Genomic DNA, 27,640 nt, shown 5'->3' on the forward strand with positions numbered 1-27,640 from the left:
TGATCTCATTCTCGGTCTGGTCCCGGTCTGGTCCCGGTCTGGTCCTGGACCTGGATCAGTCCTGGTTCAGTCCGACATCACAGTCACTGAAGTCACGTAAACGGGAAACGGTCGTTATCCTTTTTTTTTTTTCCATTTTTCATTTCAACACAAAATCGAAAAATGAAAAAAAAAAAAACGAATCATGATCTGTTTTGTTTTCATTATCGGACTCAGTATTGATCCTCCTGAACCTCTGGAGCTTCTTGTACTTGCACCACAGTTTGAGACTCGCTGGCCCATGACGACAACAACAACAAAAATAATAAAGTTCTAAACCTTTTTATTTCCATGATGCTTTGAGCTTCGGTCTGTGTCACTTCCTCTGCTCTTGTATCTGCCGCTGCATCAGAGGAAACTGTGTCCCGCTCGTCTCTTTATCTCTGCTCCTCCTCCGAGTCACGTAAAACCCCCGGACGCAGACCGACCGCACGGAAACGGAGCAGACGACCTTTAAAACCACCACCTCATGACGTCACCGGGTGGAGCAGAGGGAACGTTTGAGCTTTGGAGATGCAGAGGATGGGACCGAGTCGTTGGTTTGTCTTGAGTCTCGAGTCTTTGACCTCGAGTCCTAAAGCAAATACAGACGAGTCCGAGTCCAGGCTCGAGTCACGAAGTCCGAGTCCGAGTCCAGGCTCGAGTCATGAAGTACGAGTCCGAGTCCAGGCTCGAGTCACGAAGTCCGAGTCCAGGCTCGAGTCACGAAGTCCGAGTCCAGGCTCAAGTCACGAAGTCCAAGTCCAGGCTCAAGTCACTAAGTCCAAGTCCAAGTCCAGGCTCAAGTCACCAGGTCCAAGTCCAAGTCCAAGTCCAGGCTCAACTCACCAGGTCCAAGTCCAAGTCCAGGCTCAAGTCACCAGGTCCAAGTCCAGGCTCGAGTCACTAAGTCCAAGTCCAGGCTCGAGTTACTAAGTCCAAGTCCAAGTCCAGGCTCGAGTCACTAAGTCCAAGTCCAGGCTCGAGTTACTAAGTCCAAGTCCAAGTCCAGGCTCGAGTCGCTAAGTCCAAGTCAAGTCCAAGTCAAGTCCAAGTCAAGTCCTAGTCGTCTGCTTTGAGCTTCAAGTCGTTTCAAGCTTAGATTTTTGCAATTTATATGAATTTTAAACTAAATTGTTCTAAAAAAGTCATGGTCAATCATTTATATTAATGCATTGTACTGTATATTACTGTAGTACTTTTGAGTATCTGAGTACTTCAGTTTCATCCAAATACCAAACAGAAGCGGGAGGAACATGTTCCAGTTTGTTTCTGTAAAATTCAGTGTTGCATTTATCAACAGAAAAGAGAAAACTATTTTCTAAAAACATATTTTTTAGGAGAAGCGTCGAGTCTTTTCAAGTCACAGGCTAAAGTCTAAGTCAAGTCCCAAGTCACTGACCTTCAAGTCCAAGTCGAGTACCAAGTCTTAGTCCGTTTTATCAAGTCAGGTCTCTATGACTCATGTCCGACTCGACTCGCAGTCCCCACCTCTGCAGAGTAAAAATAAAGAGTTACTCAAACATGTAAATAAAACAAAACACAACTCCAGGTCTGTTTTTGACGAGGGAACGACGTCAGAACATGACTTAAAAATCCATATGTCATTTCTTCATTCGTTTTTTCAAAATAAAACCGAAAATAAGAAAATGAAAAAATTATATATATGTATATATATATATATATATATATATATATATATATATATATATATATATATATATATATATATATATATATATATATATATTGTGTTTAAATGAAAACAGGAAAAAACTAATAAACTGATAAACAGGACTGAACCAGGTCTAAATCAGGTCTAAACAAGGACTAAACTAGGTCTAAACCAGGTCTAAACCAGTCTCAGTCCTGGTCTCAGTCCCGGTCTGGTCCCGGTCTCAGTCCTGATCACCCGACAGTCTACGCAGGTGCAACTCTGGGCCCGTCCTGACACTTGGTCCTGGTTTAGCCCTGGTCCAGTCCTGGTTCAGTTGTGGTTCAGTCCTGGTTTAGACCTGGTTTAGTCCTGATTCAGTCCTGGTTTAGTCCTGATTCAGTCTTGGTTCAGTCCTGGTTTAGTCCTGGTTCAGACTTGGTTTAGTCCTGGTTCAGACTTGGTTTAGTCCTGGTTTAGTCCTGGTTCAGTCTTGGTTTAGTCCTGGTTTAGTCCTGGTTTAGTCCTGATTTAGTCCTGGTTTAGTCCTGGTTCAGACTAAGATTCATATTTATTTCATACATTCCTTTTGTTTTATTGACATATTTAAAATATTAACCATTTTTTTTTTTTAAGTAAATATTTGTATTGACTGCATTATAGACTCAATGTAGTGACATATTTCAGCCTCCAGGGGGGGTAGTGTCACCCCAGACCCACAAACTCCTCCTGCGCACAAAACACTGGGCCCTGATACACTCCGGCTCCGTCGACCCCGCTCCGTGTCTTCACTCCGTCCTCCGCCTCGGATCATTACTCCAGTCCGGGTTTTGTCTTGGGCACAACGGCCCCGGAAGCCGGAAGCCGCAGCTCCAACAACAACAACAACAACAGTCCGCTCCAAATCCCGCAAACATGGAGTAAAAAAACCCGAGAAAAGAGCCGCAGGACGCGCCGCGGGCAGGATGGCGAGTCCGGGGAGGAGCGGGGACATCATCCATCTGAACGTGGGCGGGAAGAGGTGAGGAGCCCCGGGCCGGAGAAACACCGGACCCGGGGCCGAGCTAACAGGCTAACTCCAGCTAGCCACCGGAAACGCGCTCTCCCGGACAAAAGCCGATTTAAACTCTCAAAAAAACAACAACATCGCTTTAATAAGACTGAAACGACAATCACGGGGAGTTCTGTCAGTAGATCTGTTCATATTTGAGCCTTAAAGCTGCACTGTGTAACTTTTCTGGTGGAGGATCCGTCAAACGCTTTTCTGTATGGACAATGTTGTGAAATTTACTTTTAAAATGTAATCCCCTACAGATTACAGATTACACACACCAAAATATAGTTTGTAACAGAATCCATTAAATTACTTAAAGTGAGTAATGTAATCTGATTACTTTGGATTACTTGATTTGCTGTAGAGTAACGAAGGTGAGGAAATCTTCACATAAGAAGTTTTGTCTGATAAAAGAAAATAAAAAGCCCAGATTTTACTGAACCAAATTAAAAATATTATTGATAGAAAACGAAGAAACATGTCCACACAGCAGGATTTAGTCCTGTTAAATCCTGTTTTAGCCCTGATTTAGGCCTGGGTTTAGTTCTGGTTTTGTCCTGTTTTAGTCATGTTTTAGTCCTGTTTTGGTCCTGGTTTAGTCTTGTTTTAGTTCTGTTTTAGTCCTGGTTTAGACCTGAGTTTAGACCTGGTTTAGTTCTGTTTTAGTCCCAGTTTTAGTCCTGGTTTAGACCTAGTTTAGACCTGTTTTGGTCCTGGTTTAGTCCTGGTTTTGTCCAGTTTTAGTCCTGTTTTAGTCCTGTTTTAGTTCTGTTTTAGTCCTGTTTTAGTCCTGGTTTAGACCTGGTTTAGTCCTCTTTTAGTCCTGTTTTAGACCTGTTTAGACCTGGTTTAGTTTCTGGCAATGAGTGGAATTACTGAGAGAAAAAAAAAAAGGGATTTAGCCCAAAATGTGAAAACAGGAAAATACTGCTATGTAATCCATTTATTTCAACAAAGTAACTGTAATCCAATTACCACTCACTGAAACAGTAACTGTAACCAAATACAGTTACTCATAATTTGTACTCTGATTACGTAACTCTAGTACATGTAATCTGTTACTCCACAACACTGTATATGGAGATGTTTATTACTTTGTCTGGAATGTTCCGCAGTACAGCATTAAACCTTTCTATGTCCGTGGAGACCAAACCAGACCAAGGTCCAGGTCAGATCTGTGAAGAGGCGTCAGAATGTTTTTGTTTTTCTCGATATTTTTGAGCTATAAAGCCACGTATAATTGAGAAAATGTAAAGTAGAGCTGTTTAATGTCACACTGCGGAACATTCCAGGCAGAGCAATGACGTCTCCATAGAAACAAGCAGGTGACAAACCCCCCAAACAAAAAGTTACACAGTGCAGCATTAAATTGTTAACAGCTAGTGTGTTTTATCATAAACTGTGTAAAGATTTAAGATTTAAGATTTAAGGCTCTGTCCGTATAAAATCTGAAGTTTTCAAGGAATCTCCCCTATGAGTCATTTCAGATTTGGCTGAAAAAAAAAATCAAAAAATTTCTAAAATTACCAAATGAAATAATCTAAAATTTTTCGTTCTTGAGTTATGACCCGTTGAAATTTGGGAGCCATGCTCAATTTTTCGAAAGCCTTAATTTATAAACATGTTTGAGATCATAACTTCATAAAAAATAGAACTAGGAAGACAAAAATTGATATTATTGTAGATTCTTGATCATAGATTCTGAATTTGTTGTCAAATATTGTGTGTCTTTATTAAGGGGGGGCGCTGTGGGGCCCCAAAATCTCACATTTGGTTGCCGCTCAATTTATTTATTTTCAATTTTTGAGTTCCAAGATTTATTTACTCCAAATAGATATTTACAAACTAACTGTTGAACCTGAATATTTGAGAGAATCAACATTTCTGACAACAATCTTACACTTTTCTGAACTTTCATGTGGATACTGTGGAGTCTAAAATATGTTCACAGACCAAATTTAACCTTTTTGACCCCTTCTTTGGAGCCTCGGTTCCCCATGTGGCACAGTTAGATGTTGATCAAATTAATAAAAGTAATAAAAAGTAATAAAAACATTTACTATTAACTTTCTTCATTTCAAATGGAATTTTTGAAAATGAGCTCTCATAGGTCATTTTTGGTGGACTTTAAGTACTTTACCAAAATACAGTAATCTGGTCTGTTATTTGTTCAACTGTTAGAAATTACATTTTAAAATTTCAGTGTGAAAAACCTCAACGGAAAATACCAACATACTGGAAAAATCTGCCCATTTTGGTCCCTTTGCCGCCTACATGTAGATTATCTGTATTGGTGTCCTGCACACTAAGTGTTCCTAACTACTAATGAACTTTGGAAATAAAATAATGTTTTACAATAATACTTTTTTTTTTTTTTTTTTTAATGAAGGTATATTCTCTCAAAAATGCTTATAAATTAAAGTTTCTGTGAGCATGGCCCCAAAATGTCAACGGGCCATAACCCGGGAACGACTGAAGGGACTGAGCAAAAATTTTTGATTCTTTCATTTGATAAATTTTCTAAAATTTTCCAGCCATAATAAAATAAGACATAATAATATAAATGTATACGTACAAGTAAAAATAAAATAGAAAAATAAGTAATTTAAAAATCTAGAAAATAAGAGGCCATAAGAAAAACTGTGCAAAAATAAACATAAGGGTGAGTTGTTGTACAGTTGTAGGGAGTATTATCTGTGACATAAGGGTGAGTTGTTGTACAGTTGTAGGGAGTATTATATGAATTGTAGTCCCAGTAAACCTGATTTTAAATAAAGAGGAGAACCATAGAATGATTTATTCTTCTCTCTACAACTCAAATCTCACGTTAGAAGAAAAAGTACAGACAGTAAATGTAGAGCCACAGAATATATTTATTGTTCCAGCTTTAATATTGAAGGAAGTCAACACAGTGATGCTCTAGTTTAATGTAATCACACAGACTAATGTAATTCACAAACTATTATTTCCAACGAAGCATAAAGTCATGAAAAGTCAGTGCTCCTCGTGTTGGGCCTTTCCCAGTGTAACGTGTGCGGGTGCGTTTGATTTCAGGTTCAGTACGTCCCGACAGACGCTCACGTGGGTCCCGGACTCCTTCTTCTCCAGGTCTGTGCTCATTTTTAATACAAATAAAGACCAGATTTCGGTTGTGTCTTATTTAAACGTTGATCCTGAGCGTGGTTTTGTTCTGTGCAGTTTGTTGAGCGGTCGGATCTCCACTCTGAAGGACGAGACCGGAGCCGTGAGTAACTGATTAACACTTCTCTAAATGTTGGTTTCATTATTTAATTGTTATGTTACTGTTTCATTTTCCTAACACACATAGTCTTTATTTTAGCAAGAGTTTAGATTTTGGATTTAGGGAAATTTACTGGATCTGTTCAGTTGATATCATAGACTAAAATACAGCTGTATGATTACACAATGATGCAACTAATTATTTTATATCCAGGTAAATACATTTTTGTAAGTGAAAAGTTAATTTATGATTTCTACTTTCACATACATTTGTGGACCCTGTTGTGGATTTAAAAAGCTAAATATCTGTATCAACCAGAGCATCAGGTCAAATATGGGTATCGTCTGAAAGTCCTGGTGTAATGAACACTTCTGTGTCTCAGATCTTCATCGACAGAGACCCGTCGCTCTTCGCTCCGATCCTGAACTTCCTTCGCTCCAAAGAGCTTCACCCGCGCTCCATCCACGTCCAGCTGCTGCTGCACGAGGCCGAGTTCTACGGGATCACGCCACTCGGTAACCCACGGCAACGCGCTCTCACCCCGCGGCAACGCACTGTAACCCATGGCAACGCACACATGTTGGGTCTCCATGTTTTTGGGGATTTTAATTCCATAACCTTCACCATAGTCTCAATTTACCTAAAACTAACCATGACTCTAACCTAAACCATAACCCACACTTACATGAACCCAGATCTGAACTTTAAACCTAATACTGTAACCCACAGCAACATATAACTCCACACAAACTTTGAAATTTGCTCATTCTTGTGAAAAATTTGCAAGGGCAGCAGTTTGAAGTTTGACAATTTGACAATAGTAAAAATCTGGTACTTTTTAAAGCTACAGTCTGTAACTTTCTAGATGTAGCTCATCACCTGCATGATTCCACGGAAAAGGAAATGGCCGGGCATGTTAACGCATTAATTAATTCATTATCGCCAACAATTATTTTATTTATTTATTTTTTATTGTAAACGTCTGGTGCTCACTGGCTTTTATTTTATTTTTTTTTAACTTTGATGTCTTTTCTTTACACTTTTTTTTACACTTTTTTTCTGACCACATGAGATGCAACATGTCCGAGCCTCCGTGGGCCACAGGCTCGACCCGGCTGTGCACTCCGGCTCTGGCCAGGCCGGACCAGCCTTTGTCTCTGAGCTTCCACGGGCTCTGGTTTCGTGATATGATCCCGCCCATAACTCCATGAAATCTGATTGGCTAAGACAACTGTCAATCTCAAACTCATCCCCACGCTGACTTGAGTTGCTCGGGTCTTTGTTCCAGCCACCGAAGCTCCTGCAGGTGTTTGTTTAGTTCAGCGCTGCAGGAGGAGTCACTGTTTTACCCAGATACAACTGGAAGAAAAACTGTGATTGGTCCATTTTTGTTCCATTATATTAACCCTTTGTTTCCCAAGAAATATTAGTCCAATTTTAAAACAATGATCTAGAAATTATTACTAGTGTCGTGTTTATTACTCACTGAATAAAAAATATTGAAAAAATATATTAGTAGTTAAAGAATTCTTTCAATATTTTTTCTTGGGCCTTCACTGAAAACCTTATAGACTCTGAGGGTTCAAATGTGAAAGAAATGCTGTTTGCACAAATGTTTGGCTCTTTGATTTACATTTCAAATAAAAGTCACTATACGCTACTTTTAATTCATTAATTGGTTTTGCATATAACATGCGATTAATGTGATTAATATTTTACATTTTTGCCCAGCCCTAGTTAAAACCATACTAGGGAACATTCTGCATGGAGATGGATATGTACTGTGGCTTTAACGAGTCTAAAATTAGTTTAAACATGTTCTTGTTATAAAGTGGGAAAAGATGTTCGTGTTATAGTTTATCTCTAAACCAAGAACAAACTTTTTATCTCCATCAAAATCTGTGGTGTTTTTAGCGGCGCTCTGATGTTCTCTCTCATCGTAATCTCCCATCTCTGTTCTCTTTCAGTGAGAAAACTGCAGTTATGTGACGAGCTGGACCGGTCCTCCTGCGGGAACGTGCTGTTCAACGGATACCTGCCCCCTCCTGGTAACACGACGCAATCACAGGGACGAGACTCTTTAAACCAGGGAGGGCATCTGACACACGGGGACGTTCAGCCTTTAAGGATTGTACAGTGTGACTTTTTTTTAATGATGTCGTAGTTTCAGATGGAGGACGGGGCCGGTCTAACTCTGTGGAGAATTTACTATTTTTTTAAAGAAATCTCCAAACTTGAGCTCCTCAGATGTTTCTCCTTCTCGTTCTTTGTTTGGGATCAGCTCCACAAACTCGTCACGTTCATCTTCTGGTTTAAACTAAATGAAGTAACTGTGAAAAAATCATGACTTTAGTTTGTTTCTCCGGACAAGAGAAAACCAGGACTGAACCAGGGTCTAAACCAGGTCTAAACCAGGAACTGAGCCAGGTCTAAACCAGGAACTAAGCCAGGTCTAAACTAGGAACTAAACCAGGTCTAAATCAGGGATTAAATCAGGACTAAACCAGGACTAAACTAATACTAAACCAGGTCTAAACCAGGAACTAAACCAGGTCTAAACTAGGTCTCAACCAGGTCTAAACCAGGGACTAAATCAGGACTAAACCAGGGTCTAAACCAGGGACTAAATCAGGACTAAACTAATACTAAACCAGGTCTAAACCAGGAGCTAAACTAGGTCTCAACCAGGTTCTAAACCAGGGGCTAAACCAGGGACTAAACCAGGGACTAAACAGGGGCTAAACCAGGGACTAAACCAGGGACTAAACCAGGGACTAAACCAGGGACTAAACCAAGGACTGAACTAGGTCTAAAACAGGACTGAACCAGGTTTGCGTTTGTTTATTTCTCCAGACAGAGAAGAGGCTGAACTTTGTGTGTTTTTGTTTCTTGTGGCAAGTTCCAGAAATTAGAGATTTAAACCATAAACCAGATCACACATCTGCACCTGACACTTACAGCAAACTCCACCTGTCTCTCACCAGTCTCTCACCTGTCTCTCACCTGTCTCTCACCTGTCTCTCACCTGTCTCTCACCTGTGTCTCTCACCTGTGTGACCTGTCTCTCACCTGTGTCTCACCTGTCTCTCACCTGTGTCTCTCACCTGTCTCACCTGTCCCTCACCTGTCTCTCACCTGTCTCTCACCTGTGTCTCTCACCTGTCTCACCTGTGTCTCTCACCTGTCCCTCACCTGTCCCTCTCACCTGTCTCTCACCTGTCTCTCACCTGTCTCTCACCTGTCTCTCACCTGTGTCTCTCACCTGTGTCTCTCACCTGTCTCTCACCTGTGTCTCTCACCTGTGTCTCTCACCTGTGTCTCTCACCTGTGTCTCTCACCTGTCTCTCACCTGTGTCTCTCACCTGTCCCTCACCTGTCCCTCACCTGTCCCTCACCTGTGTCTCTCTCCCTGTCTCTCACCTGTGTCTCTCACCTGTCCCTCACCTGTCTCTCACCTCACTGTCTGTGTCCCTCACCTGTCTCTCACCTGTGTCCCTCACCTGTTCTCTCACCTGTGTCCACCTCACCTGTCTCTCACCTGTGTCTCACCTGTGTCTCACCTGTGTCTCACCTGTCTCTCACCTGTCTCTCTCACCTGTCTCTGTCACCTGTGTCTCTCACCTGTCTGTCTCTCACCTGTCTCTCTCACCTGTCTCTCACCTGTGTCTCTCACCTGTGTCTCTCACCTGTCTCTGTCTCACCTGTCTCACCTGTGTCTCTCACCTGTCCTCACCTGTGTCTCACCTGTCTCTCACCTGTCGCCCCTGCCTGTTGTGTTTTGCAGTTTACCCTCTGAAGCGGCGAAACCGTCACAGCGTCGCCGGGTCTCAGTTCATGTCGAGCAGAGCGCCCCCGGTGGAGAGGGCGGTGCGCCGCAGTAACACCATGCCTCCAAACCTGGGGCATTCTGGGATTCTGAGTCCGCGAGGCCCAGAGGAACGCCCCGCCCCCTCGCAGTCACACGACCCCGGCCTCGTGCGCATCATCTGCGGACATCACAACTGGATCGCCGTGGCCTACGCGCAGTTCGTCGTCTGTTACAGGTGAAATAAATGTAATAATGTAATAAAAATAAATGGCATGACATCACAAGGTGGAACAGAGCGTTTGGAGCTTTGAAGATGTAAACAGACGAATAATAAAGAGTTACTCAAACATGTGTGAATGAAGATGATGATGAGGTAACAGCATTTTAACACGTGGCTCAAAAGTAAAAAATTTGTGTAATATATAGACAAAAAGAGAGTTTTTGTCTTTTATTGTGAAAGGGTGTGTTTTTCAATCCCTTTTATTGTGAAAGGGCTTAGTTTTTCTGTCCCTTTCATGAAAGGGTGTTTTTTTTTTTTTATATCCCTTTTATTATGAAAGGGTGTGTATTTTCTGTCCCTTTTATTGTGAAAGGGCTTAGTTTTTCTCTCCCTTTTATTATGAAAAGGTTCAGTTTTTCTGTCTCTTTTATTGTGAAAGGACTTAGTTTTTTCTGTCTCTTTTATTGTGAAAGGGTTTAGTTTTTTCTGTCTCTTTTATTGTGAAAGGCTTAGTTGTTTCTGTCTCTTTTATTGTGAAAAGGTTCAGTTTTTCTGTCTTTTATTGTGAAAGGGGTTAGTTTTTCTGTCCCTTTTATTGTGAAAGGACTTAGTTTTTTCTGTCCCTTTTATTGTGAAAAGTGTACATATCTGTTTCTTCCAGAGTGAAGGAGTCGACGGGCTGGCAGACCGTGTTCACCTCGCCGCGTTTGGATTGGCTGATCGACCGCGTGGCCCTGAACGCCAAAGTGATGGGCGGAGCTCTGGGCGAACACGACAAAATGGTGGCCGTCGCTTCGGTCACGGAGATCATCCTTTGGTCCATCTGCCCCGACGGAAACGGGAACGAGATCGGTCAGAAATGTTCACTCAGCGCTCAGAGTGTGGATGTCGACTTTACCGTCTCATTCTCGGGGATTTTTATTAGAATTCTCCAAAATCTCAAAGTCCATTCTCCAACCACAACACCTGGGAGGGCATCTGACGCACCACAACATCTGCAGATTAGAGATTCAGAGTGATAAAAATTCCTTTAAAACTAAATATTATATCTTTTTGAATTGTGAAAAGTCCTCAAAATGGCTCCTATAACAGGAAGCTGAAACCCAAGACTAGGAGGATGGGAGGGCATCTGGCGCACAGGGATGTAGATATTCTGTCCCTTTTTATTGTGAAAGAGGCTTAGTTTTTCTATCCCTTTTACATTCCCTTTTATTGTGAAAGGGCTTAGTTTTTCTGTCTCATTTTATTGTGAAAGGGCTTAGTTTTACTGTTTCTTCTATTGTCCCTTTTATTGTGAAAGGGCTTAGTTTTTCTGTCCGTTTTGTCTGTTTTAATCCTAAATAATTGTCTTTTCAGGCGTGTTTAGCCTGAATGTTCCAGTGGAGGCGCTGTTCTTCATCGGGAATCAGCTGATCGCCACCAGTCACACGGGGAAAGTGGGAGTGTGGAACGCCGTCACCAAGCACTGGCAGGTACCATGGCAACACCGCAGCAACGCCACAACAACACCATAGCAACGGCATAGCAACTACATCCCTCAAACCACGTGAAAATTATTACTTTAATTTATTTTGATATCAGTATTGACACTTCCACAAATAAATACAACCCTTTTATGTACCGAGTCTCCGGCCTCTGTCTGTTCAGCTCTGGTCCCTGAGCTCAGAGCTGCAAACACATTTTTACTGATGGACTCGATAAATCCTCTGAGATACTGATGACCTCTGTGTGACCTCTGTTTGTCCTCTGTGTGTCCTCTGTGTGACCTCTGTTTGTCCTCTGTGTGACCTCTGTTTGTGACCTCTGTTTGTCCTCTGTGTGACCTCTGTTTGTCCTCTGTGTGTGACCTCTGTGTCCTCTGTGTGACCTCTGTTTGTCCTCTGTGTGACCTCTGTTTGTCCTCTGTGTGACCTCTGTTTCTCCTCTGTGTGACCTCTGTGTGACCTCTGTTTGTCCTCTGTGTGACCTGTTTGTCCTCTGTGTGACCTCTGTTTGTCCTCTGTGTGTGACCTGTTTGTCCTCTGTGTGACCTCTGTTTGTCCTCTGTGTGACCTATGTGTGACCTGTTTGTCCTGTGTGACCTCTGTTTGACCTCTGTTGTGACCTCTGTGTGACCTCTGTGTGACCTCTGTGTGACCTCTGTTTGTCCTCTGTGTGACCTCTGTTTGACCTCTGTGTGACCTCTGTGCCTCTGTGTGACCTCTGTGTGACCTCTGTCCCTCAGAACCAGGATGTGGTCCCCATCAGCTCGTACGACACGGCCGGCTCCCTGCTCATCCTCGGCTGCAACAACGGCTCCATCTACTACATCGGTGAGTCACACAACCTGCCTGTGTGTGTTGTTGTTGTTGAAGCTGCCTGTGTGTGTTGTTGTTGAAGCTGCCTGTGTGTGTGTGTTGTTGAAGCTGCCTGTGTGTGTTGTTGAAGCTGCCTGTGTGTGCTGTGTTGTTGAAGCTGCCTGTGTGTGTTGTTGTTGTGAAGCTGCTGTGTGTGTGTTGTTGTTGAAGCTGCCTGTGTGTGTGTTGTTGTGTTGAAGCTGCCTGTGTGTGTGTTGTTGAAGCTGCCTGTTGTGTGTTGTTGTTGAAGCTGCCTGTGTGTGTTGTTGTTGTTGTGAAGCTGCCTGTGTGTGTGTGTGTGTGTGTGTTGTTGAAGCTGCCTGTGTGTGTGTGTTGTTGAAGCTGCCTGTGTGTGTGTGTTGTTGTTGAAGCTGCCTGTGTGTGTGTTGTGTTGTGTGAAGCTGCCTGTGTGTGTGTTGTTGAAGCTGCCTGTGTGTGTGTGTGTGTTGTTGAAGCTGCCTGTGTGTGTGTTGAAAGCTGCCTGTGTGTGTGTGTGTGTGTGTGCTTGTGTGTGTGTTGTTGAAGCTGCCTGTGTGTGTTGTTGAAGCTGCCTGTGTGTGTTGTTGTTGTGAAGCTGCCTGTGTGTTGTGTTGTTGTTGTTGTTGAAGCTGCCTGTGTGTGTGTTGTTGAAGCTGCCTGTGTGTGTTGTTGTTGAAGCTGCCTGTGTGTGTGTGTTGTTGAAGCTGCCTGTGTGTGTTGTGAAGCTGCCTGTGTGTTGTTTGTTGTGAAGCTGCCTGTGTGTGTGTGTTGTTGAAGCTGCCTGTGTGTGTTGTTGTGTGTGTGTGTTGTGTGCCTGTGTGTGTGTGTTGAAGCTGCCTGTGTGTTGTGTTGTTGAAGCTGCCTGTGTGTGTTGTGTTGTTGTGTGAAGCTGCCTGTGTGTGTGTTGTTGAAGCTGCCTGTGTGTGTGTGTGAAGCTGCCTGTGTTGTTGTTGAAGCTGCCTGTGTGTGTTGTTGTTGAAGCTGCCTGTGTGTGTGTTGTTGTTGTTGAAGCTGCCTGTGTGTGTTGTTGTTGAAAGCTGCCTGTGTGTGTGTTGTTGTTGTTGAAGCTGCCTGTGTGTTGTTGTTGTTGAAGCTGCCTGTGTGTGTGTGTTGTTGTTGAAGCTGCCTGTGTGTGTGTGTGTGTTGTTGAAGTGTGTGAAGCTGCCTGTGTGTGTTGTTTGAAGCTGCCTGTGTGTTGTTGTTGTTGAAGCTGCCTGTGTGTGTGTTGTTGTTGTTGTGAAGCTGCTGTGTGTGTTAAGCTGAAGCTGCCTGTGTGTGTGTTGTTGAAGCTGCCTGTGTGTGTTGTGAAGCTGCCTGTGTGTGTTGTTGTGTTGAAGCTGCCTGTGTGTTGTTGCTGAAGCTGCCTGTGTGTGTTGTTGAAAGCTGCCTGTGTGTGTTGTTGTTGAAGCTGCCTGTGTGTGTGTGAAGCTGCCTGTGTGTGTTGTTGATGAAGCTGCCTGTGTGTGTGTTGTTGAAGCTGCCTGTGTGTGTTGTTGAAGCTGCCTGTGTGTGTGTTGTTGAAGCTGCCTGTGTGTGTGTGTTGTTGAAGCTGCCTGTGTGTGTGTTGATGAAGCTGCCTGTGTGTGTGTTGTTGAAGCTGCCTGTGTGTGTTGTTGAAGCTGCCTGTGTGTGTGTGTTGTTGAAGCTGCCTGTGTGTGTTGTTGAAGCTGCCTGTGTGTGTGTTGTTGTTGTGAAGCTGCCTGTGTGTGTTGTTGTTGAAGCTGCCTGTGTGTGTGTTGTGAAGCTGCCTGTGTGTGGTTGTTGAAGCTGCCTGTGTGTGTTGTTGTTGTTGTTGAAGCTGCCTGTGTGTTGTTGTTGAAGCTGCCTGTGTGTGTTGTTGTTGAAGCTGCCTGTGTGTTGTTGTGAAGCTGTGTGTGTTGTTGTTGCTGAAGCTGCCTGTGTGTGTGTTGTTGAAGCTGCCTGTGTGTGTTGTTGCTGAAGCTGCCTGTGTGTTGTTGTTGTTGTTGAAGCTGCCTGTGTGTGTTGTTGAAGCTGCCTGTGTGTGTGTTGAAGCTGCCTGTGTGTGTTGTTGCTGAAGCTGCTGTGTGTGTTGTTTTGAAGCTGCCTGTGTGTTGTTGTTGAAGCTGCCTGTGTGTGTGTTGTTGAAGCTGCCTGTGTGTGTGTGTGTTGCTGAAGCTGCCTGGGTGTGTGTGTGTTGTTGTTGAAGCTGCCTGTGTGTGTGTTGTTGCTGAAGCTGCCTGTGTGTGTGTTGTTGAAGCTGCCTGTGTGTGTGTTGTTGAAGCTGCCTGTGTGTGTTGTTGAAGCTGCCTGTGTGTGTGTTGTTGAAGCTGCCTGTGTGTGTGTTGTGTGTGTGTTGTTGAAGCTGCCTGTGTGTGTGTTTCAGATGTGCAGAAGTTTCCTCTGAGGATGAAGGACAACGACCTCCTGGTGACGGAGCTTTACAGAGACCCAACAGAGGACGCCATCACCGCCCTGAGCGTGTACCTAACCCCCAAGACAAGTACTACACACTACTACTACTACTACTACTACTACTACTACTGCCATCACCGCCCTGAGCGTGTACTCACCCCCAAGACAAGTACTACACATACTACTACTACTACTACTACTACTACTACTACCATCACCGCCCTGAGCGTGTACCTCACCCCCAAGACAAGTACTACACATACTACTACTACTACTACTACTACTACTACTACTACTGCCATCACCGCCCTGAGCGTGTACCTCACCCCCAAGACAAGTACTACACATACTACTACTACTACTACTACTACTACTACTACTGCCATCACCGCCTGAGCGTGTACCTCACCCCCAAGACAAGTACTACACATACTACTACTAACTACTACTACTACTACTACTCAATCGCCGCCTGAGCGTGTACCTCACCCCCAAGACAAGTACTACACATACTACTACTACTACTACTACTACTACTACTACTACTACTACTATACTACTACTACTGCCATCACCGCCCTGAGCGTGTACCTCACCCCAAGACAAGTACTACACATACTAACTACTACTACTACTACTACTACTACTACTACTGCCACCCGCCCTGAGCGTGTACCTCACCCCCAAGACAAGTACTACACATACTACTACTACTACTACTACTACTACTACTACTACTGCCATCACCGCCCTGAGCGTGTACCTCACCCCCAAGACAAGTACTACACATACTACTACTACTACTACTACTACTACTACTACTACTACTACTACTGCCATCACCGCCCTGAGCGTGTACCTCACCCCCAAGACAAGTACTACACATACTAACTACTACTACTACTACTACTACTACTGCCATCACCGCCCTGAGCGTGTACCTCACCCCCAAGACAAGTACTACACATACTACTACTACTACTACTACTACTACTGCCATCACCGCCCTGAGCGTGTACCTCACCCCCAAGACAAGTACTACACATACTACTACTACTACTACTACTACTACTACTACTACTACTACTACTACTACACTACTACTACTACTACTACTACTCCCTGAGCGTGTACCTCACCCCCAAGACAAGTACTACACATACTACTACTACTACTACTACTACTACTACTGCCATCACCGCCCTGAGCGTGTACCTCACCCCCAAGACAAGTACTACACATACTACTACTACTACTACTACTACTACTACTACTACTGCCTACTACTACTACTACTACTACTACTACTACTACTAACTACCGCCCTACCCTACCCCCAAGACTACTACACATACTACTACTACTACTATACTACTACTACTACCAATCGCCGTAGCGTGTACCTCACCCCAAGACAAGTACTACACTACTACTACTACTACTACTACTACTACTACTACTACTCACCGCCCTGAGCGTGTACCTCACCCCCAAGACAAGTAGTACTACATACTACTACTACTACTACTACTACTACTACTACTACTACTACTACTGCCATCACCGCCCTGAGCGTGTACCTCACCCCCAAGACAAGTACTACACATACTACTACTACTACTACTACTACTACTACTACTACTACTGCCATCACCGCCCTGAGCGTGTACCTCACCCCCAAGACAAGTACTACACATACTACTACTACTACTACTACTACTACTACTGCCATCACCGCCCTGAGCGTGTACCTCACCCCCAAGACAAGTACTACACATACTACTACTACTACTACTACTACTACTACTACTGCCATCACCGCCCTGAGCGTGTACCTCACCCCCAAGACAAGTACTACACATACTACTACTACTACTACTACTACTACTACTACTACTACTACTACTACTACTACTACTACTACTACTACTACTACTACTACTGCCATCACCGCCCTGAGCGTGTACCTCACCCCCAAGACAAGTACTACACATACTACTACTACTACTACTACTACTACTACTGCCATCACCGCCCTGAGCGTGTACCTCACCCCCAAGACAAGTACTACACATACTACTACTACTACTACTACTACTACTACTACTACTACTACTACTACTGCCATCACCGCCCTGAGCGTGTACCTCACCCCCAAGACAAGTACTACACATACTACTACTACTACTACTACTACTACTACTACTACTACTACTACTACTACTACTACTACTACTACTACTACTACTACTACCACCGCCCTGAGCGTGTACCTCACCCCCAAGACAAGTACTACACATACTACTACTACTACTACTACTACTACTACTACTACTACTACTGCCATCACCGCCCTGAGCGTGTACCTCACCCCCAAGACAAGTACTACACATACTACTACTACTACTACTACTACTACTACTACTACTACTACTACTACTGCCATCACCGCCCTGAGCGTGTACCTCACCCCCAAGACAAGTACTACACATACTACACTACTACTACTACTACTACTACTACTACTACTACTACTGCCATCACCCGCCTGAGCGTGTACCTCACCCCAAGACAAGTACTACACATACTACTACTACTACTACTACTACTACTACTACTACTGCCATCACCGCCCTGAGCGTGTACCTCACCCCCAAGACAATACTACTACTATACTAACTACTACTACTACTACTACTACTACTACTACTACTACTACTACTACTACTACTACTATACTACTAACTACTACTACTGCCATCACCGCCCTGAGCGTGTTACCTCACCCCAAGACAAGTACTACATACATACTACTACTACTACTACTACTACTACTGCCTACTACACCGCCCTGAGCGTGTACCTCACCCCCAAGACAAGTACTACACATACTACTACTACTACTACTACTACTACTACTACTACTACTACTACTACTGCCATCACCGCCCTGAGCGTGTACCTCACCCCCAAGACAAGTACTACACATACTACTACTACTACTACTACTACTACTACTACTACTACTACTGCCATCACCGCCCTGAGCGTGTACCTCACCCCCAAGACAAGTACTACACATACTACTACTACTACTACTACTACTACTACTACTACTACTGCCATCACCGCCCTGAGCGTGTACCTCACCCCCAAGACAAGTACTACACATACTACTACTACTACTACTACTACTACTACTACTACTACTGCCATCACCGCCCTGAGCGTGTACCTCACCCCCAAGACAAGTACTACACATACTACTACTACTACTACTACTACTACTACTACTACTACTACTACTGCCATCACCGCCTGAGCGTGTACCTACCACCCAAGACAAGTACTACACTACTACTACTACTACTACTACTACTGCCATCACCGCCCTGAGCGTGTACCTCACCCCCAAGACAAGTACTACACATACTACTACTACTACTACTGCCATCACCGCCCTGAGCGTGTACCTCACCCCCAAGACAAGTACTACACATACTACTACTACTACTACTACTACTACTACTACTACTACTACACTACTACTACTGCCCTGTACCTCACACCTAAGACAAGTACTAATACTACTTCTAATACTGCTGTTACTATTACTACTTCTACTACTATTACTGCTATGATTACTACTGCACCGAGGACCTGCACCTACCTGACTCCACAGACAAGTACTACTACTACAATCACTGCTACTGCTATAATACAACACTGAGTATTTACCTCACCCTTAAAACAAATACTACTACTACTTTTACTGCTCTTAATATTTCTTTAGTTTTGTGACTGAAAACTATAATAATAATACTTTTTATGTGCGAGTACTTTGTAAGAGGTGAAGTCGCTCCTCGCTGTTGTTCTTAGTGTTTCGTGTGTTTTGTGTTTTGTTTCTGAGGCGACAGCGGGAACTGGATCGAGATCGCGTACGGGACGAGTTCTGGGACGGTCCGGGTCATCGTGCAGCACCCGGAGACCGTGGGATCTGGACCTCAACTCTTCCAGACCTTCAGTGTTCACCGCAGCCCAGTCACCAAGATCATGCTCTCTGAGAAGCACCTCATATCAGGTACAGGACCGGGACCGGGACCAGGACCCGGGACTGCACCTGAACTGGACCAGGACCAGAACCCGGGACTGAACAGAGAATGGACCAGGACCCGGGACTGGACAGGGACTGGACCAGGACCCGGGACTGGACAGGGACTGGACCAGGATTGGGACTGGGTCTGGACCGGGACTGGGACTGGGTCTGGACTGGGACCGGGACTGGGACTGGATCTGGACTGGGACTGGGACTGGACCTGGACTGGACCGGGACCTAGGACTGGACAGGGACTGGATCAGGACTGGACAGGGACTGGACCAGGATCTGGGACTGGACCTGGACCCAGGACTGGACAGGGACTGGACCGGGATTGGGACTGGGTCTGGACCGGGACTGGACCGGGACTGGGACTGGGTCTGGACCGGGACTGGGACTGGGTCTGGACCGGGACTGGGACTGGATTGGACCGGGACTGGGACTGGGACTGGACCTGGACTGGGACTGGACCTGGACTGGACCTGGACCGGACCAAGGACTGGACAGGGACTGGATCAGGACCGGGACCCAGGACTGGACCAAGACCCACGATTGAACCAGGTACTGGACTAGGGTTGAGACTGGGGCTGGACCGGGGCTGGACCAGGACTAGACCAGACACCAGACCAGGACTGGACCAGGACTAGACCAGACACCAGACCAGGACTGGACCGGGACTAGACTTGTTTCCCCGAGGCCCCTCCCTCTCGCGTTAACAACAGGTTTGATTGACAGTGTTGCTAAGCACTTGTTGGTTTACCTTCAACATCCTCGCTCCTGATTGGCTCTTTTGTTGCTATGACACTCACGGTCTTTGAATTCCAAATATGGAACTCGACTCCAAGTTGCTCCAAAATCAGCTCCTTCAACCGCTCGCCTCGATGAGTTTGGAGCCGAACTGGAGAAAAGGGAAACGGGCGTGATCCGAGCACAAACGCCCGCTCTGCTTCAAAATCATGGGTCAGATCTTAAACGTGCGTCTGTTGTGTTTTTGTGTGTTTCTTCGTCAGTGTGTGCAGATAATAATCATGTTCGGACGTGGACGGTGACGCGCTTCAGGGGGATGATCTCCACTCAGCCCGGCTCCACCCCCCTCACCTCCTTCAAGATCCTGAGTCTGGACGAAGGCGAGGGGCAGGGGGGCTGCAGCGCCGGCACCGACATCGGTATGATCACCGTCCTCAAACTTTCAACTCCAGAACTTTTGATACGCATGAAGAAACTCGATACTACGCAGATTCTGATCCTACAATGAGAATAAAAAACACTTTCTTATACAATATACAGCGATTTTCCACATTAAACGGTCAAACTTTCTTTTCTATTCCCATGTGGCCCTATATCTGTGTCCATCAGTGGTCCAGGTCTAAACCAGGTCTAAACCAGGTCTAAACCAGGTCTAAATCAGGTCTAAACCAGGTCTAAACCAGGTCTAAACCAGGTCAGGTCTAAACCAGGTCTAAACCAGGTCTAAATCAGGTCTAAACAGGTCTAAACCAGGTCTAAATCAGGTCTAAATCAGGTCTAAACAGGTCTAGGTCTAAACAGGTCTAAAGGTCTAAACCAGGTCTAAAGGTCTAAATCAGGTCTAAACCAGGTCTAAACCAGGTCTAAATCAGGTCTAAATCAGGTCTAAATCAGGTCTAAACCAGGTCTAAACCAGGTCTAAACCAGGTCTAAACCAGGTCTAAACCAGGTCTAAACCAGGTCTAAACCAGGTCTAAATCAGGTCTAAACCAGGTCTAAACCAGGTCTAAACCAGGTCTAAATCAGGTCTAAACCAGGTCTAAATCAGGTCTAAATCAGGTCTAAACCAGGTCTAAACCAGGTCTAAATCAGGTCTAAACCAGGTCTAAATCAGGTCTAAACCGGGTCTAAACCAGGTCTAAACTGGGTCTATCTTCTGGTTTTCCTCAGGTCCGTATGGGGAGAGGGATGATCAGCAGGTTTTCATTCAGAGGGTCGTCCCAGACACAGAGAAACTCTACGTCCGTCTGTCGTCCAATGGGAAGAGGTGGGTCTGAAGGTCTGAGGGTCTTAGGAGGTCTGAGGGGCTGGGGTTCTGAGGGTCTGTGAGTCTGAAGGTCTGAGGGTCTGAAGGTCTAAGGGGATCTGAGATCTGAGGGTTTGGATCTTTAGGGTTTGAAGGTTTGAAAGTCTGGATTTGGGGTTCTGAGGGTTTGGAGATCTGGGGGTCTGAAACTTTGAAGGTCTGGATCTAGGGTTGTTAGGGTCTGAAGGTCTGAAAGTCTAGATTAGATAGGTTCTGGGGATCTGAAGGTCCGAGGGTGTCTGGAGGATCTGGTTGTCTGGATTTGATGTTCTGAGGGTCTGGAGATCTGGATCTGGGCATCTGCAGGTCTTGGGGGTCTGGTCCAACAGCACTGAAGTTCTGAGCCGTAAATACAGGTCTCATTTAGTCTTTTTGCAGACACGAAAACACACAAATATTTAGTGATCGGTTACTCAACTCTATAAAAATCTGCCGTATTTAACACCGTAAACAAGTTGAAATTTGTTTTTAAACGATCCCTGTCTGAATGTAGAAGAGCTGAAAACCTCCTCTGTCTGAGAAACAGAGTCGGTCAACAAACCCGGTCTGACCCCGGTCTGACCCGGTCTGACCCGGTGTGTGCAGGGTGTGTGAGGTTCGCTCGGTGGACAGCACGTCCATCACCTGCTTCACGGTCCACGAGTGTGAAGGCTCCAGTCGGATCGGCTCCAGGCCCAGGAGGTACCTCTTCTCCGGACACAGCAACGGATCCATCCAGATGTGGGACCTGACCACGGCCATGGACATCGCCGGGAAGGTGGACATCAGAGGTAAGACCCGGACCGGGACTGGACCGGGACTGGACCTGATCTCTAAACCTGATCTAAACCTGGTCTAAACCCTGGTCTCTCTCAGCTCTGGGGGGTCCCACAGAGGAGGAGCTGCTGGAGCTGCTGGACCAGTGTGACCTGGCTCTGACCCGAACTCCAGACAGTACACCCCGAGCCTCCACCTGCAGGTAACAACTCACCTGTCCTCACCTGTCCTCACCTGTCCTCACCTGTCCTCACCTGTCCTCACCTGTCCTTCACCTACCTGTCCTCACCTGTCCTTCACCTGTCCTCACCTGTCCTCACCTGTCCTCTCCTGTCCTTCACCTGTCCCTCACCTGTCCTCACCTGTCCTCTGTCGCCTGTCCTCACCTGTCCTTTACCTGTCCTTGTGTGTCCTCACCTGTCCTCACCTGTCCTCGCCTGTCCTCCCTGTCCTGTCCTCTCACCTGTCCCTCACCTGTCCTCACCTGTCCTGTCCTCACCTGTCCCGTCCTCACCCTGTCCTCGTCCTCACCTCACCTGTCCTCACCTGTCCTTCACCTGTCATCCTCCGTCTCTGTCCTCACCCGTCCGTCCTTCATTTTGTCCTTCACCTGTCCTCACCTGTCCTTCACCCGTCCTCACCTGTCTCTCACCTGTCCTCAGTGTTCACATGTCTCACGTCTGTGTCTCCAGCAGAGACAGTACGTAGCTCCTCCTCGTACACTGCTCCCTACAGTCTGTGTCACACTCTGTTTTCTCTCTGACATTAAAACTTACACAGAACCTGAGAAAAACATCATGTTTATCACGAGTCGTGTCGTGGGTTTGATTAAAGTCGTATTCAAGTATTTAAAAGTGAATCTCTTTGTCGTTTCTGAGTTTATCGTTGTAAAATAAAAAGTGAGTAAAAATCAAACTCTCGTCTGTTAGAATATTTCAGCTGTGAGTCTCTGTGGAGCTGGTTTCTGTTTCTGCGTCTGACGAGGACAAAAGAACTGATTCAGCCCAAAATAAAAGACACACAGAGACCTGGAGGGACACGAGTATCGAGTATCGAATCATGACACCGATATTGAACGATTCGATATTACGTCGGTTATCGTTGCATCTCGTCTAGACTCGTTTTGATCCAAAATGAAGCTCACGACAGAAACTCTATTATTTTATTTTTATTTTATATGATTTTCTCCTCTTTTTTCTCCGTGCAGCCTCCAGTCTCCGTTCTGTGACTTCAGACCGGAGCGGCCGCACTCCAGAGGGGGAGGAGCCACAGGGGGCGTGTCCTCGGTGGGCTCGTCCTGCTCTCTGATTGGCTCTTTTCCTCGTCACGCTCCGTCCACCGTGCCTCAGTCCAGACCCAGTCCCAGACCCAGTCCCAGACCCAGTCCCAGACCTAGTCCCAGACCGCTGCGGTTCGTGGAGCGCTGTCAGGAGCTCGCCAAGGAGGGGGCGGGGCCAGAGTCAGGGAGGCGGAGCTTGGCGCTCTGCAGCGAATCAGAGGCCAGATTCGGTCTGAGGACGCCGCCCGCTTCCTTCCCTCAGCCGTCGCCCGGGAGCCGCCTCCCCACGGCGCCGGCGTCAGCGTCGTCGTCGATGACATCACCGCCGCACCGCAGAGCCACACCCACCTCCCCCACGGGCCACGCCCCCTCACCTGCTGCTGCCGCGGCAACGCCACACAACCCCGAAAACCCCGCCCCCACCACCAGCCCCAAGCCCCCCCTCAACGAGACCAGCTTCTGAACCGGGACTAAACCGGGACTAGACCGGGACTAAACCGGGACTGGACCGGGACTAAACCGGGACTAAACCAGGACTGAACCGGGACTAAACTAGGACTGGACCAGGACTAAATCAGAACTAAACCAGGACTGAACCAGGACTGGACCAGGACTAAATCAGAACTAAACCAGGACTGAACCAGGACTGAACCAGGACTGGACCAGGACTAAATCAGAACTAAACCAGGACTAAACCAGGACTGGACCGGGACTAAACCGGGACTGGACCAGGACTAAACCAGGACTAAACCAGGACTGGACCAGGACTAAACTAGGACTGGACCAGGACTAAATCAGAACTAAACCAGGACTGAATCAGGACTGGACCGGGACTAAACCGGGACTAAACCAGGACTGAACCAGGACTAAACCAGGACTGGACCAGGACTAAATCAGAACTAAACCAGGACTGAACCGGGACTGGACCCGGGGACTGGACCGGGACTGGACCAGGACTAAATCAGAACTAAACCGGGACTAAACCGGGACTGGACCAGGACTAAACCAGGACTGGACCAGGACTAAACTAGGACTGGACCAGGACTAAATCAGAACTAAACCAGGACTAAACCAGGACTGGACCAGGACTAAATCAGAACTAAACCAGGACTGAACCAGGACTGGACCAGGACTAAATCAGAACTAAACCAGGACTGAACCGGGACTGGACCAGGACTAAATCAGAACTAAACCGGGACTAAACCGGGACTGGACCAGGACTAAACCAGGACTGGACCAGGACTAAACTAGGACTGGACCAGGACTAAATCAGAACTAAACCATTACTGAACCGGGACTGGACCGGGACTGGACCGGGAATGGACCAGGACTAAATCAGAACTAAACCGGGACTAAACTAGGACTGAACCAGGACTGAACCAAGACTAAACTAGGACTGAACCAGGACTGAACCAGGACTGGACCAAGTCTAAACCAGGTCTGGACCAGAACTAAACCAGAACTGAAAACAGGATTAAATCAGGACTAAACCGGGTCTAAATCGGGTCCTTGTCTTCCGTCGGTTCTCTTCTCTTCGGGACGTTTCCGTTTGTTTTGCACAGCTCTGAAGGTAGAAGCCAAAATGTACTCGAGTAAGAGTACCGTTACTTCAGAATAATAGAAGTACAAAGCAGTGGGCCAAGGAATGACTCGAGTAAAAAGAGTAAAAGTATTTGGGAAAACCACTCGTCAAGAAAGAGTAAGTGAAAGTGTGAAGGACAAACCTCACAGTGCGACGAGGCACAACTTTGACTAAAATAAAAATTACACTGTACTAGAATTACTCGAGTAGGAGTAAAAGTAGGTGGTCTGAAGTATTTTTATTTAAAAGTTACTCGAGTAAAATGTACCACTTCTGTTCTCTGCTGTTTCTTCTCTGGGTCAGGACCAAAGTCGAACCTTTAAAAAAAATCTGAGTTTGATACAACGGCCTCCTCAAACCAGAACTAAACCAGAACTGAACCAGGACTGAACCAGGACTGAACCAGGACTAAACCAGGACTAAACCAGGACTAAACCAGGAAATTAAACCAGGACTAAACAGGACTAAACCAGGATTAAACCAGGACTAAACCAGGACTAAACCAGGACTAAACTAAACCAGGGCTAAACCAGGACTGAAACCAAGACTAAAACCAGGGTAAAACGAGGACTAAATGAGTACTAAAACAGGACTAAACCAGGTCTGAACCAGGACTAAAACAGGATTAAACCAGGACTAAACCAGGACTAAACCAGGATTAAACCAGGACTAAACCAGGACTAAACCAGGACTAAACCAGGACTAAACCAGGACTGAACCAGGACTGAACCAGGACTAAACCAGGACTAAACCAGGACTAAACCAGGACTGAACCAAGACTAAACCAGGGCTAAACGAGGACTAAATGAGTACTAAAACAGGACTAAAACAGGGACTAAAACAGGACTAAACCAGGTCTGAACCAGGACTAAAACAGGGCTAAACAGGGACTAAACTGGGACTAAACCTGGACTAAACCGGGGCTTAACCAGGTCTAAACCAGGACTAAAACAGGGCTAAACCAGGACTAAACCTGGACTAAACTACAGTTGTTTTCTCATTTGCACGTTGACCACATCAGAATTGGGTCTCAACCGGGACTAAACCCAAAACTAAACCTGGACTAGACCACTTCTAGAACAGGACCAAACCAAGTCCACATCGGGTCTAAAATGGACTCAATTAAGAACCAAAGATTGACACCTGAACCAGGACCGAACCAGGATTAAACCAGGACTAAACCAGGACCAAACCAGGCCCATGAGAGTTTTCGGGTCCACTTAAACCAGCCTTCAGAACTCGTCTCGGTTCGGTTTTGTTTTGAGGAGCGCGCCGTGTTAAACATTTTCCTGATTTAAGTTTAAATTAAAATCACGTGATTGTTTTTTGATATTTTTTTGTATTTATCTGAATTGTGTTTGTAAAAAAAAAAAAAAAAAAAAAGTTTCTACCGCGGCTTTTCTATCAGTATTTGTATCCGAAAATAAACAGATTTGAACGAAACTCACTGGACTTTACTGTTTTTTTTTAAGTTAAAGTGACTCGTGTGGTGCATTTCTGTCCCAGTTCAGATTTTTCGACACTTTTAGACAATTTCCCATCATAAAAAACGAGACCAGGCATAATTTTTTCACATAAAAACTGTGCAAATATAATAATTTCATTGGAACAGACAGTGATAAACTCCACAGTGCATGGTACATCGGTGCAGAATTAACCTTCATTTCAGTCATTAGTAAAAAAAACAAACATTAGATTTAAAAATAACTATTTAAACAGTTACAAAAAACTTCAGAAATACACAAATTACATTTTTTACAAAGCATTAAAGGCACATCTTAGTTTGTTTCTGCGTTTTAAAGCCGCGCTACGGGACATTTCACCTGAATAAACCGCCGGCCAGACTGAAAATGTGTCGTTTACGTGTTTCATTTTAGATTTGAATCGTCCAAAGAAAAAGGAAAAAAAGCTGATTTTGAAAGCAGTTGTAGTGCCGTTTTAAACCAGAAGGGGGCGCGTGCTGCTGCTGCTGCTGCTGCTGTGAGTGAAGCGCCCAACGTCTCGAGGTCTCCCCCTGGTGGTTGTGTCGAGTTTGCCGCCAAAAAAATACAGGCTTTTAATTTTAAATATGACTGAATTTCTCACTTTGAACTTTTTAAATCTGAAAAAAAGATGTTTGAATTATTTTTACTCTGAATTTTAAGTATACTTTTTCCAATATGTTTCAAATTCAAACTAAAAAAAATTCACCTTTTGACTATTCAGCATGGATATTTTCAGATCTTCAAATTCAAAAGTCGAAATTCAGACTGTAAAATTCGCCACAGCCTCAGATCGTTTCTCTGAACTAGTTTTGTGGAGTTTTGCACATCAGCATAAAGGAAATATGACGTCATCGGCCCAAAATAAAATTTATAATATCTTAAAATCCAAAATGGCGTGGTTCAGGACGCGCTGCAGGGGGCGCTGTGGCTCAGGACACGCCGCCTCGAGGTCTCCCCCTGGTGGTTGTGTCTAGATTGCCACCAAAAAATACAGGCTTTTAATGTAGCGTGACCAGATTTTCAAAATAAAAAACAGGGACGCTCGGTTTGTCGTGGTTGTAATAATAAAATTGTGAAACGATTCGGCTCGTTCGTGACTAATATGTGTCAATATAGTCACGTTTTCTTTGTGCTTTGGTCGTTTTTAACTGGTGAAAACTGGTGAAGAGAAACGATCTGTGGGAAAAGTCTGTGTCAGTCTTTAGGAACTTTCTTTGGATTCATATTTGACGGAAGCGGAGACGGGTCACAACAAACGCAAACAAATACAAATGCGACAACACAACAAAAAGCCACAACAAACCACAAAAAAGCCACAACGGAAGAGACCGCGGGACTCTATTTTCTGACGGACCGATGAAGCGGCAAGTGAAGAAGAAGAACTACAACGTGAAAAATAAAGGAACGGAGAAGTTTGAAACGTAAGTAAAAGTAATTTATTGTTTTATCATTATTCGTTTCACGTTGTAGTTCTTCTTCTACACTTGCCGCTTGATCGGTCCGTTGGAAAATAGAGTCCCGCGGTCACTTCTGTTGTGGCTTTTTCTTTTTAAATGTGTTGCGTGCTTTTATATGTTTGTTTTTGTGTTGTGGCTTTTTAGCTTTTTCATGTGTTGTGGCTTTTTATGTAAAATGTTGTGGTTTGTGCTTTTTAACCGCGTGCTTTTTTCATGTGCTGTTTGTGGCTTTTTTGTTGATTTGTTGTGG

General features: G+C 45.2%; 1 protein-coding gene across 1 annotated transcript; it reads left to right on the forward strand.

Annotated features, from left to right (window-relative positions):
* The first annotated feature begins 2,506 nt into the window (after positions 1-2,506).
* On the forward strand, positions 2,507-24,884 carry shkbp1 (SH3KBP1 binding protein 1). The gene is made up of 16 exons (XM_055166588.1): positions 2,507-2,693; positions 5,781-5,834; positions 5,925-5,970; positions 6,350-6,482; positions 7,935-8,015; positions 9,752-10,010; positions 10,657-10,847; positions 11,352-11,467; positions 12,220-12,307; positions 14,655-14,771; positions 18,594-18,764; positions 19,790-19,945; positions 20,697-20,793; positions 21,418-21,602; positions 21,688-21,790; positions 22,796-24,884. The coding sequence occupies exons 1-16, from the start codon at positions 2,638-2,640 to the stop codon at positions 23,328-23,330; spliced, it is 2,388 nt and encodes a 795-aa protein (XP_055022563.1). The 5' UTR covers positions 2,507-2,637; the 3' UTR covers positions 23,331-24,884.
* Positions 24,885-27,640: the final 2,756 nt, after the last annotated feature.

Source organism: Boleophthalmus pectinirostris, unplaced genomic scaffold, assembly GCF_026225935.1.
Source record: "Boleophthalmus pectinirostris isolate CB_2022bp ecotype Guang Dong unplaced genomic scaffold, ASM2622593v1 HiC_scaffold_9, whole genome shotgun sequence".
Classification (NCBI taxonomy): domain Eukaryota; kingdom Metazoa; phylum Chordata; class Actinopteri; order Gobiiformes; family Gobiidae; genus Boleophthalmus; species Boleophthalmus pectinirostris.

Excerpts from the sequence above, each read along its gene's own strand:
- shkbp1 (XM_055166588.1), top strand. The coding sequence starts at position 2,638 with ATGGCGAGTCCGGGGAGGAGCGGGGACATCATCCATCTGAACGTGGGC. Across the intron at positions 10,011-10,656 it reads CAGTTCGTCGTCTGTTACAG|AGTGAAGGAGTCGACGGGCT; the intron begins GTGAAATAAATG and ends TGTTTCTTCCAG. Across the intron at positions 10,848-11,351 it reads CGGAAACGGGAACGAGATCG|GCGTGTTTAGCCTGAATGTT; the intron begins GTCAGAAATGTT and ends TTGTCTTTTCAG.